The sequence below is a fragment of the Megalobrama amblycephala genome, linkage group LG5 (assembly GCF_018812025.1).
Source record: "Megalobrama amblycephala isolate DHTTF-2021 linkage group LG5, ASM1881202v1, whole genome shotgun sequence".
NCBI lineage: Eukaryota > Metazoa > Chordata > Actinopteri > Cypriniformes > Xenocyprididae > Megalobrama > Megalobrama amblycephala.
In genome coordinates, this window is record NC_063048.1 from 19221738 (window position 1) to 19235670 (window position 13933).

Below are 13933 nucleotides of genomic sequence, written 5' to 3' on the forward strand. Positions count from 1 at the left end.
TCTCAATTTATTGTCCAAGCACTTCCCATCAGAACACTAGATGAAAGAGCATGTGTCATGTGACCTAAAACTCTTTTTGCAGCATTTTCTTTCTGGAACACACTACATGACTTTTGCTCAGATTTTTAGATGAGTCGACAACAGTTGCTGAAAGTCTGTGCCTGTCTACAGATTTTGGCCAATCGGAGTTGACAGATTTCCCCCCCAGGATTCTTGAATAAAAAGATCATAATAAAAGCCTTTATTTGAAATAGAAATCTTTTGTGACATTATAAATGTTGATTAATTTAATGCATCCTTGCTGAATAAAATTATTCATTTCTTTAAAAACTGCCCCCAAACATAAACGGTAGTGTAACTGAGGCAAAATATTCTTAGTACAGGAAGTGAACTAAAATATGGGAAAACCGATCTGAAACTGACCCCAAAAAAGTAGTACACTTACATCACCCTTGAAAAATGTCTGGATGTCACTGCATAAGATAGTTTTGGTTCCAAATTTTTTTCTTATTAACTTTCTCCACAGTGATTTAAAAAAGTAATAGATTAAGTCATTCTTATTTCTCAATGGGACTTTAAGTCCCATGAGGCATATGCTGTAAGTGACATTTATTAGGATGTTTAGACTTGAAATCAAACCATGACTCTAGTGTTATTGCTAGCACCTGTTGAGCTACAGAAATGCTGAGAGCTTAAAGCTTTTCAGAAAACAAATATGTATCATTTTTACACTAACACATTCCTGTTGTGAAGCTTTCAAGCCCAGTTGTAGGATCAATCTGGCCCATTACAGTGTAGAAAAGGAGACCCAGTTCAGACAACAATAACACAACCCATTATCAGCTCTAAACAACAATCCTGGCGACTTCCTTCTTCTGTGAAATATGAGGATTAACATTCTGGCGTGCTCTTATGTCTGCATATTCACTGATATTAAAATAGCTAACATACTAACCGTTCCATCCTCCCTGAGTTTAAGACAGGAGCCGAAATCTGCAAGTCGAATATGTCCATTCACATCCATAAGAATGTTATCTGGCTTGATGTCTCTGTCAGAGAGAAAAAAGAAAGACACATTAATACAAAAACAAGATTTTAGATGTTATATGTTGATGTGAAAGAAGTTGCTAAGAGCCATGTTTAAAGCTGCCAAGGTTATGGATTCAAATCCCAGGGAACACACATACTAATTACATTTATTCTTTGAATTTATTCCTGAAAAATGCAGTAATGGAAATGTAAATAATGCTATTATTATTGTATTTGGTTTACATGGAGCAAAAATCTTTTCGAGGCATGTTACGGCTTACTTTATTTTACAAACTTAGAGCCAGTGCATACTTTAGAGAGCTTCTTAATGAGACAGAGCAGTAATTCAGTGGGTTTCACAGTGGGGACTTGTGTTCGCCCCGTAAATCACCTCTATTCCTTAGAGAGCCACATAGGAAATGGCTCTGTGACACAGAAAGCCTCCATCCACTCCACATAACACAAGCTCTTATGAGAGGAAGTCAAAACAAACAGAGGTCAGAGATTTGAACCTGTCATTTGCAGGGCAGGATTAGTCTTAATAGGGTAGGAGAGGTGCTTTCTGCCCCATCTGTGACCTGCCCATGGGGCAGCCGGCACTAGAAGCATAAACAAAAAGGCATCAAAGTGTCGCAAGTTCGTGTCTCCATTACAGCTTATCTAAACCTGTATGTGAGAGAACACGCTCGAGGCGAGAGCGAAACACACTGTTCTTATTCTCCTTAACGCTCTTGTTCGCCCCTCGTAAATTTGATCCAGGAGGTTGACGTGGAGATGTAATAAAGACGGAGTGAATGTTTGCATGTGCCTTGTATAGACATGAATTACTACACTCGTGAGGTGAGTTTCCTTCAATATCTCACCCAAACGGCCTCTGAATCCTGTAACAATGTTCAATGGGCAGTCAGTTTTTTTTTTTAATAACCATAATAAAAAGTCCTATGGAGATTTATAATGAAAACACAGTTATACTAAAAGCTGATGGAAACTTGATACCGAGGTATATCATATTATACATTTTTTGCAGCATTTTTATATTCTTGAAATTTAAGAAATGAGTCTGTGCACATTGAATATAAACTGCCAGTGAAATAGAAACCAAGCAATCAACAAAATCTGCTGTCGCTTGTGGCGGTCTGGCTACTGATTAGGACAAAAACTCATGCCTGTTAAAGACAGTGCTATAATATTAGTAAAGGTTTCACCGAAAACATAATTATAATTTTCCATTGGCATTTTACATAATCTTTTAGACATTTGGAATTCACTAAAACATCTTTAGACTATTGTAATGATATGTAATTAGCCTACATTACCATTCCAATGTTTGGAGTCAGAAATTAACATTTTTATTCAGCAAGGATTTATAAGATTGATCAAAAGCTACAGAAAAAGCCTTTAAATTGTTACAAATTTATATTTTAAATAAATTCTGCTCTTTTGAACTTTCTATTCATCAAAGAACCCTGAAAAATGGATCAAGGTTTCCATAAAATTTTAAACGGCACAACTGTTTTCAACATAGATAATAATATGAAATGTCTCTTGAGCACCAAATCAGCATATCAGAATGATTTCTAAAGGATCATGTGACACTGAACACTGGAGCAATGATGCAGAAAATTCAGCTTTGATATTACAGAAATAAATTATATTTTAAAATATATTAAAATGGAAAATATTTTTATTTATTTATAATAATTTTTTACAATATTACTTTAATTGCATTTATTTGATTAAAAATTCAGTAAAGAACAGACAACTAGCAAATATTCACAAAATTGTTTGTTTGGGTGTTGATTTCAATTTTCAAATGCATTTTCTCAGTAAAATTCTTAAAAAATTTAAATGTAAAATGTATTATTAGCTTAATTTTATATTTCAGTTTTTGTTTTAGTAATATTACTGTATCAGACAATAATAATTGGCATTGGTCATAAAAATATCATTCATATCTATAAAATGGAGTACTTTTTATATTTGTCTGAAGAAGAAACTAAAGTCTTTAAAGTCAGTTTTCCTTTAGTACACAAACTTTGATTTGTAGACATGCATCTGTGTTTTACTTCTTGTAATGTTGATTGTTAGAAGTGAAACTATTTTTCGAGTGTCATCACCATTTTCCTCTGATCCTAGAACAGACTCCAGGAGACCCTGAACACGAACCCCAGATGAGTCATGTTAATCATTTGGGTTGGTTTGCATGTGAACGGTTCCGCCTGTTCTCTTGAGGCGGCCTCCCTTCACAGTAGCTCTGTCTCTGTGTAAACATGGAAGGAAAGCAGCCGGAGAGGGGCGGAACAAATAAACACGGCCTCTAATGAGGCAATCCAAACCAGCGTCGTGCCCATACCCACACATGGGCCAAATCCACACAGGTCCTCATCTGGAACAAATGTGAAGTTTCGCCGCCGTATTAATGATAAAATCAGTGATCTGATTCGTACAGCTTGTACAGACTCTTTAACGTGCCCAGAAAACTGTTCCCTGTGAGGAAGTCTCCATGGCTGTCCAGGCTTCCCGTACTGATTTTTTTTGGAAGAGTCCCCAGTTATGACTATAAATTGTAGTAGACCACGAAAGTACTCTTTGTTTTCATTTCTTAGCTCTCAAATGGAGTCGCAGCAGGAGTGTTTTGAAGGGGACATTTCGTGAAAAACTTGTTGCTTTTTTATGTGAAATCCTCTATAGTTCACAACCCCAGTCCGCACTGAAAACAAATGCAAAAATGTGGCATTCAGATATTGTCATGTCACAAACTTGAGCACATTAAAGCAATAGTTCACCAAAAAAAGTACTCGCTTCAACTTTTTTGAACTTTATGAATTGATTATTTCATAGAAGGTTCAAGTGGTTTGTGTAAGGAATTGGAAGGAAGCATAGTATGGCTGTTTCTAAAGCAAGCAATGCCATCTGCTGTTAAAAACTAAGCTCAGAATTGATTTGAGAGAGAATCGCGATACATTCAGAAAATATCAGAATCAATAATGAGTCAGCGTTCAGACGTAGAAATTGGAACAATGTAAACAGCGAGAATGACGGAAGAGACAAAAATGTTGAATAAAGTCGTTATTTTTGTTTTGTTTTTGCGCAAAATAACTATTCTTGTCGCTTCATAAAATTAAGGTTGAACCACTGCAATCACATGGACTATTTTAACGATGACTTTAGTACCTTTCTGGGCCATGAAAGTGGTAATTAAAGGTGCCATCGAACATTTTTTACAAGATGTAATATAAGTCTAAGGTGTCCCCTGAATGTGTCTGAAGTTTCAGCTCAAAATACCCCATAGATTTTTTTTAATTAATTTTTTTAACTGCCTATTTTGAGGCATAATTAGAAATGCGCCAATTCAGGCTGCGGCTCCTTTAATTGCTCGCGCTCTCCACCCCCTCCCGAGCTCTCGACTCTATCGTTGCATAAACAAAGTTCACACAGCTAATATAACCCTCAAAATGGATCTTTACAAAGTGTTCGTCATGCAGCATCAGATCATGTGAGTATAGTATTTATTTGGATGTTTACATTTGATTCTGAATGAGTTTGAGGCTATGCTCCATGGCTAATGGCTAATGCTACACTGTTGGAGAGATTTATAAAGAATGAAGTTGTGTTTATGAATTATACAGACTGCCAGTGTTTAATAATGAAAATAGCGACGGCTCTTGTCTCTGTGAATACAGTAAGAAACAATGGTAACTTTAACCACATTTAACAGTACATTAGCAACATGCTAATGAAACATTTAGAAAGACAATTTACAAATATCACTAAAAATATCATGATATCATGAATCATGTCAGTTATTATTGCTCCATCTGCCATTTCTCGCTATTGTCCTTGCTTGCTTACCTAGTCTGATGATTCAGCTGTGCACAGATCCAGACGTTAATACTGGCTGCCCTTGTGTAATGCCTCGATCATGGGCTGGCATATGCAAATATTGGAAGTGTACATATTAATGAGCCCGACTGTTACGTAACAGTCGGTGTTATGCTGAGATTCGCCTGTTCTTCGGAGGTCTTTTAAACAAATGAGATTTATATAAGAAGGAGGAAACAATGGAGTTTGAGACTCACTGTATGTCATTTCCATGTACTGAACTCTTGTTATTCAACTATGTCGAGGTAAATTCAATTTTCAATTCGATGGCACCTTTAAATTGCTGTCTATAGAGGAGTTAGAGAGTTCTTGGATTTCATCAAAAATATCTTAATTTGTGCATCTGCTCTAGAATTGTGCTTTGTGTGAAACATGACATGGGATTAGGGATGAACATAAGCAGTGGTTCCAGTCGACGAGTTGTTCCAGCCCTTAAGATGTAGGAAAACTAACACTTGGTGGCAAACAAACACTTTTATTTAGAAATAAAACAGACATGAAATTACCACTATAACCAGTAGAAAGCGGCAGATGGGCACTAATTGGCTTATTAGCCATCTCCCTAATATATTTCTTTCACAAGTTTTGCTTTTTAATTTATAGTTAGACATTTAGAAATCACTATTATAAATAAAATATCAAATCATCAAGAAATTTATTTTTAATTTTGTACTGTCAAATGTGCATTTAAAATAAATAAACATGTAATATTATTAGTAACTGCACTTATTAATGCAAAACAATAGCAATTTTATGATTAAATTACCTACAGCGCTACCAAATCAGGTGCTGGTGCCACCATCTGTAAAACTTAGTGCCACTGCTCTCAAACATTACTCTGGAGCCCTGGAACACCAAGGTTGCTTTGTTTCTGCTCGATATGCAAGTAATATTATTTTTGCTATGCTTCACAGAACCAAGATATGCTGTTGTACTTTAGTTTTTTTTTTTTTTTTTCTGCATTTTAACAATTCTTAGGACAAATATAGGCATATAACCCAGTGAGACGCATCTAACAACATGACATAATCATCCGTTCACCCTAGGTCAACTTCCCTCCTGCCAGTAGGTGAACTAAACCCCAGTCCTGAAAACACCGGAGCTAACATCATCCCCTCAACCAGCCAAAGTGTTGAAAGAAAAACTTATCTTCCTCTTACATGAAGGATGCTACACACAGGCCCTGACAGAAACACAACGCTGGGAAGCAGGAGGACATTAAAATGTGATTAGTGCTGGTTTCCTGCCCTGTCGACGCACGTTACCACAGCTGCGACAAGACTACAAATGCATATATACAAAGGCTAATGTTTTATTATTTGAGGAGCGGAAAAGAGTCCAGCATTTTTGTCCAGCATTTATCGCTGAGTCATAGACAATATTGCCTTAAATAGCCTGTTCGTAGCACTTAATCTTACATAACATAAGAGATTTTGGCCAAATGACATTAAAAAACTGAGCACCCACAGAGCTACAACAAACTTTATAACATAAATTGATGAAAACATAATGCAATGCACTTACTGCCTCAGATGCGGCCCTTCTAATGACGGACAAAACACGTATGTCTGGTCAAAAACCTTGTAACTCCAGTTGAGCTTGATTTTGATAATATTGACTAGTGTAATATAATGACAAATAATATAATGCAAGTGTCTGACCATTTATAAAGCCACAATATCAATTTTTATGTTACAGTGTTTAATTAGGGTGAACTCACTTTTCCCAGTCAACTCAATGGAAAAATGTGTCCCAATCAACCTGACGTCTGCCATCACAACACACTTTCCAAAGCAGCCTGAGATGAATACATCTGACTAAATCCTTTTTTCTATTATTATTAAATACATCACTATAATGAGAGATCTAAGGAAGAGGTATAAATGACCTTAGTGTGTGATTGGTCATGCAACGTTACATGTCCTCAGGGTCTCTTTAACACACACTGAGAGAGACAGGAGGGGCAGCAGCTGGTCAGTAGATGGGCAGGTGGTGGAAGACTGTGTGTGTGAGTGATAGAGACAGTAAAGGATCAGTGAGCACCGAGGAACAGAGCCGTGTTGTTAAAAATAACTTCTCTTTCTCTCTTAGCCAGCCCAAAAACAGCACTGAATCACAGAACATTGGAGGACATGATTCTGATTAGTCCGTTATGGGATTCTGCAGTCAATTATTTTTAATGACTTTAATGACCATTTATTTACTGATTCAGAAAGTAGTCATGTAATAAGCAAAATAAATGTACAGCCAACCAGTAATTATTTCAAAATTAACCATTTTACATCAGGGTCCTGATCATCTTATATAAGGTTTTATTTTGCCATAATCACTAACATGCAATATACATGCACAGAACATGAACTCAACTATCATTTTTATATTTTTTTTCTGCAAGGATGCATTAAATTGAACAAAACTGACATTAAAGACATTTATAATGTTACAAAAGATCCTAGAATAAATACTATCCTAGAAAACCACTGACAAAACTACACAAGAAAAAAGAAAACATTGCTGCTTATGTGTGGATCAGATACCCTTGGATTTCATCAAAAATATCTTAATTTGTGTTCCAAAGATGAACGAAGGTTTTAGGGGTGTGGAACGACATGAGGGTGAGTAATTAATGACAGAAATTTCATTTTTGGGTGAACTAACCCTTTAAGGAAGACCAGAACCACTGACCTAGAGGAAATGAGGGAAAAGGAAGAGGAAAAAGAAACCAAGCAAATGTTCAAAGGGGGAGAGAGAGAGAGAGAGAGACTTAAATAATAATAAATAATAAATGCAGGAAAAGAGTAATAAAGATAGAGCTTGGGAGAAAAAATAAAAAAGCAGGAGAGTGATGTCCTATTAAGGCAAGTGTCTGATGCCAACCTCTCGGCATGACGGCGAGACCACTGGAAACTCTTATCAGACAAGCTATGTTTACATAATATAATAAAAGAGACTGGTACTGCCAAGATACTGAGAGAGACAGAATTCCACACATTCCTAATATTAACATGGTGCGAGAGATATAGAAGGATTCTTAGGCTGTGTGTCCACTAAAGGGTTTTCCTAAGGTCAGCATAATTTCATATGTTTTTAATGGGAGCATCATGTATTTAAAAATGCCAACAGCAGGATGAGACGCTGAGCGTCTATTTCACACTTAGCACTTGCTATTTTTTCCGGACGCTGAGAATTGAAAATTTTTCAACTTTGGGTAAAATGCAGCGATCATCACTCTCGCTTTTTACCCAGCCATCCAATCACAGTGGAGGAGGGGCAAGACAAATACCACACCAACCAACCACCACATACTGCTTGTACAATGGAAACAAGCTGACAACAACAAGCACAACAATGGAACAAAATCATTTAAAACAAGAGCCAGAGCAAATACTTTACATTGTATCAACATTTTTGTATTCAGAAACACTTCCGCGTATATATTGGATCATAGCAACCAAAGTGCCTCAACTGAAAACAACGCTGCGTCGCTGAAGCACTCTCAAGAGCCCGCAGCCAGGCATTTTCAGAAGAGCGCCTGGTGTTTTAGGCTGGCTAAAAACGCTTTGTTGGACACATGGCCTTAGTTTACTCAGCACTGCTATTAGTGGTGTTTGCAAAGGCAAGCATCACCATCAATAGCGCTCATGCTTAATGTTAGCGATTTGAATAAACCCCTAACACTAACTTTTTGTCATGCCAATAAAGCACTGTTGATTTGCATTGCCAGAAAGAGAGAGTGCTCAATGAACTGAAACGCTTTCCCATGGCTAGGCGGTCCAAAGTCATGAGCTGTACTTAAAACCCTGCAATTTTCCCTATAAATGCATAAACAGTAAACACTGATGGCCTTTAGCATGACCCAGCATTCCTCTCTCTTGCGTCTATTTGTTATTTGTCAGTCTCGCGAGTGGAAGGGGGGTGGACAAAACCGCAAACATCCCCCCCCAGCCCTTCCGCAAATAGACCACTTACAGTGATGACCATGTTTACTCTACTAGCAGCTATTTTCTCTTCCTGATTTTCTCTTTCCACAAAGACAAAAAGCTGTTCCTGCAGTTCACAAAACTTTTAACATTAAGAGCTTTTCAGAATAAAAAGTGGGAATAAAAATAAGTAGTGCTGGGCGTATATACAAAGCTTGTTGTTTACTGGTCAGTGAAAATATTATAAAATGTAATGCTCAATATTCATGCTCAGTGTGAATTAGCCTATAATCAGACGATCTCACTTTCTGGTGTCTAATTGGTTTAAATCCAGCAAGCATAACCCCGCCTTTTGTTAAGAGCATTCCAGACAAAGCACAGATTTCCCAGACACTTCACATAAACCAATTAGCTAAATATCAACAAATAAAGAGTCAAAGATGTCAGAGTTGTGCATCAAGGCCTTAACACACACAACAACAGAAAGAGTGGACAAGTGATCAGAGAAAGAGAGGTAATCCTGCTTTAAAAGAGCATGTTGATCTGTGGACACCATCTGCCCTGACATCAGACAGACAGAGAGAGAGAAGTGTCATGGCTTACTGACCACCATTGGTCAGCTGTCCAGTCGTACTATTACACAGCCTCATCTCAATCACACTGAGCCTCTCACAAAGAACTGTGTCTCATTTCCTGGAAATGAGGCATCACTTCCTATGAGGAGCAGAACAACTAGCAGTGGTGTACCACTTCCTTCAGGGTTTACACCACATCCTGTTTAGTGGTTTACAACAGGCCTCAACTTCCTCAACAGGTGCTATTTTTCTTAAATGCATCTAAAATGACTTTAAAAAGTTCAGAAAATTCAACAAGAATGTGAACAGCACTGCATCCCAGAACAACAGGATACAGACACTAGCGCAGCTATGCTACAGGTTACTAACTACATCAATCTGGATAATATCAAACCAGGACACAAAATTAGGATAATATATTTTATTTTCATAAATCATAAATATGATTTAAAATCTGCTAAGGGGTAATAATAGAAAAAAAAAAGTGATTTAAAAAAATTTTTTACAACAGGATCTGTATTTTCATGGTTCTCATTTAAATTTAAGTACTTGATTGCAATTTACCCGTGTCGAGTAACCGGCAAAATATCGGAAGTGGCGCGTTCCACATAAGAAACAATTAACCACATTATTAGACCGTTTTCTAAGGCTGCACAATATATTAAAATAATTTAAAAACCATACTATAGTATTGTGAATATATGAATATATAGTGCTATTGTGAATTCACAAAGGCTGCGATTCAATTAAATAATGCTCTGCAGGTTTAAAATATATGCGCTTTACTTATTTACCTGTGTGTAGGTTGGGTTACGTGCGTCTCAGAGCGACTCTGTTCACAGTAAATGCTGCTCCACATGAACTGGTATCATTTACATATGTGGAGCGCATCTCAAACTCCATATCTGCATATGCTGTGAGTTTGGGTTGCTTATAAGTTGCTTAGGTATATTTTTATTACCACACAAAAAAATCGGATTACTCAATTAATCATCAAAATAATTGACCGATTACTTGATTACCAAAATAATCGTTAGTGACAGCCCTAGTTTAAATAAAAGATTTTTGTTATAAGAGACAATAAAAACAACTTTGTGCATCAAAATCACCTTGATTTTCAAAAGTCAACAAATTTGCAACAGCTGAATGTAACATTTTTTATAAGCCAAATATGTCAGTCTCTGAGTAACAAGTTTAACAATTTATTTAAGCCTCAAAATAAACTTCATTCTGTAAAATAAGTGTAATGAACTACTCAAAAAGGCACGTTTCATAATTAGCAAAAAATCAGTTTTTAGTTCACCCCTCACACACGTTATCACATCTACTATCTATCTGTTATCTATCACAACATCGATGTCTGTCAAAAAAATAATGTGCACAATATTTACAAGAAGCAGAGGTCTAGCGAGTACACACATTTCCTGGAAAACCCACACTACTGGATGTTTTGAATGTCATCGCTTTTCAAGAAGAGGAAGAAAATGCCAGGCTAAGCGGCTACAACATGCCGTCTGTCAGAGACTATAAAATACCAAATACATAAAGCATGTGAGTTTAAATTTGTTCTTCACTCGCAAAAAATGAATCGTAATGATCAGGGAACTGAGTGAAATACTTCACACTGCATACTAAACAGAATAAACGTCAATCCAATTGAAATACTTTGCCAGGTTAGTGAACATCGTTCAAAATTGGTTCCAGAGAGAAACAAGAAGTTGTATGTACATTATATTTTGACTGACATCTTTATGCACAAGTTTCATTTAGGAAAATCAAATATAACAAAATCAAAAATTAAACTGTATATAATATTCTATGGGGATGCACAGGGACTTTTGGGAACACTTGCATGACGGGTCAAAAAATATATTATTATTTTTTTTACAATTAACTAAAATTAATCAGACTGCTACCTGAGAGGAAGATATTTTGGAGATTGCATCTGATTATTTAAAATTTTATTAAAATTAATAAAAGCTTGTTTAACTTTAAAATCTTCTTCATTTAATTTTAATCACATTGCTGATTTTTTTTTTCAAAGCATCATTTTTAGATCCTCCCCAAAAAAGGAGATCCAAATTTCCACATTTACAGTCTTAGACAAAGCCACAGATTCATTATAGCGCGTTTAATTCCTGGTCAAAACAAAAAAGAACAGCGGAGAAAAACAATTGAATGTTATCTGTAAAGACGCTGACTAAGGCGGTTCCAATCATTATCTGATGACAGCTATTGGCAGTTGACTCTCAGAGACCCCAAGGACCTGGTCAGGAGAGGGCTGTATCTATCCGACCCATCAGGTTATCATCTGAGAGAGAGGGAAAAGGGATGGACATTCAGGAATTCTGATCAATATCTACACACAGTCCAAAGGAGTGTCAATAACCAGATTATCACAAACAGACCTCGCCAAACCACTATAGAGAAGATCTCAGGAGCTCCAGAATGACTGAGGGGTGTGTTTGCCAATGTGATAGAGGCCGACCTCATGATCAGAATGAGCTCCAGGCTGGATTTTCTCTGCCAGCAACTCATTCGAGCAGAAAACATGCACACCTGAATCAATATTAACCCAGATTACACAATAGCTTGGAGCGGAGCTGTGATGGAGAGGTTAATTCCCCATCCAAAACAGCCCTGAGAAGAACCTTACAAGAAGAGACAAACTTCACATACTTAAACTACAATGGCTTCCTCCAGATAGACAGTTACTGTACTTCATAAACTCGAACCTTACAGTTGTTACACTATAAGAACAGGAAGCTGTGAACTGCCATACAAAGGTCACAGAGTAGTTTACTGCTGACTTCAGTGTCGGCTTCCTGCTAAAAGAGACCGCAGGAATGCGAGGGGGCTTTCTCCTGCGGCCTCCGAGATTCTGCAGATGGTGATCAGCGATGTGGTCGAGGATCTGGGGTTGAGATCTCACTCAGAAGCTTCAGTGCTGTTCATTCCTCTGGGAGCTCCTGGAATTCCAGGCAAAGATGGACGATCCTGGCAATCCCAAGAGGCTGTGCAGCTGTGCCACACCACACCCTCAATCAGAAATCCTTCAAGCACTGAATCAATGTTCAGAATGCAACACTAGCATACTGTATACTCAGAAGTACGGTATAATTACTACATTTTTTTAAACAGTATGCAGTATACTACATAGCATGCTACTTTTTGTCACATGAACTCACTAAGTTGCATGTTTAAATAAGCGAGTTGTGCCTATTTTTCATCTCAGAAATATGGTTATTTTGCATTTTAATCCAATTTTGTGGAAAAAAAAATGTCTAAAATTTTGGCAGCCTGATCAAATAACGAGATACAACGGAGATGTTCGAAATTGTGGTTAATGCTTCTGGTTCATCTACCCCTTTGGAAATGGCAGGCCAAGTTAAGCACATTGCATTGTGGGATACCGCAGAAACGGATTTTCTTCCAAACTAGTACAGATGTTAAAAACATCTGCAGATATCATCTTGGCCTAGTATGACAATCTGAACAAAACCCTTGGTTAACACTACAAAACCAGTCCCGAACATGTCAAAGTTATATTTCACTTAAAATATGAAATTGTATTTTGCATAAAGAAAATGAATCTGATTTTTAGGACTATTAAGATGTTTTGTAAAACAGTCATGACGGCCATCACAAAATAAATCAACCATCCCATGATACATGTGTGTAAATGAAGCGTTTACACTGACAGCTGTCAGAAGCAAGTCATTCATTTACAATTAAAGTTAGTGACATGAGTAAATACTGCAGATCAAAAATCACTTTCACTCAATAGCGGGAGGTTGAAATAATTTCTGATTGCGATACGATGGGGATTCTGATCACTGTATGAGGCAGAAATATATTTATATGCAATGCTAAAGGCTATTTGTGCTAACCATTGCAATAATAAATACACATATTATTAGGAAAAATAATAGAGACCACTTGAAGAACTTGGACAAATCATCAGGTTTCATCTGATATAAAGTTATACTGTTATAAAGTTATAATTATAGACATTTTTCTTGCAAAAATGCATTGCTTCACTTCAGAAGGCCTTTATTAACCCCCTGGAGCCGTATGGATTACTTTTATGATGGATGGATGTGCTTTTTTGGGCTGCAAAAATAAATAAATAAATAAATGGTACCATTCACTCCCATTATAAAGCCGGGAAGAGCCAGGATATTTTTAATTTAACTATAATTGTATTTGGCTGAAAAACAGAAAGTCACATACACCTAGGATGGCTTGAGGGTGAGTAAATTATGGGATAATTTTTTATTTTTGAGTGAACTATCCCTTTAATGGAGTTGTTTTGTGAATTCCTGTGATCACAAATAAATGGAGGCAGGCACAGCTGAATAAGTATGTGTGTTCTCTTTTTATGTAGTTTTCAGTCAGCTATCTCCAAGTTGGTGAAATGGTGGGGTTGTGTGACGCTGTTCTATGGAGACGTGTTAAAGGCAGATTTTAGGGTAGCGCTGCTGTGCTACTGCCTCGACAGTGGAAACGCAGCTTGGCCTCGTTGGG

The 13933-nt window shown here is 36.9% G+C and overlaps 1 protein-coding gene across 16 annotated transcripts in view; it reads right to left on the reverse strand.

Moving 5' to 3' along the window:
• Positions 1–13933, reverse strand: part of cdc42bpaa (CDC42 binding protein kinase alpha (DMPK-like) a) — an 86590-nt gene that overhangs the window by 41145 nt on the left and 31512 nt on the right. For all 16 annotated transcript variants that reach the window (XM_048191018.1, XM_048191012.1, XM_048191010.1 and 13 more), the window contains exon 6: positions 956–1049. In XM_048191018.1, coding sequence (XP_048046975.1) covers positions 956–1049 — 94 coding nt within the window. The remainder of the gene's footprint in view (positions 1–955; positions 1050–13933) is intronic.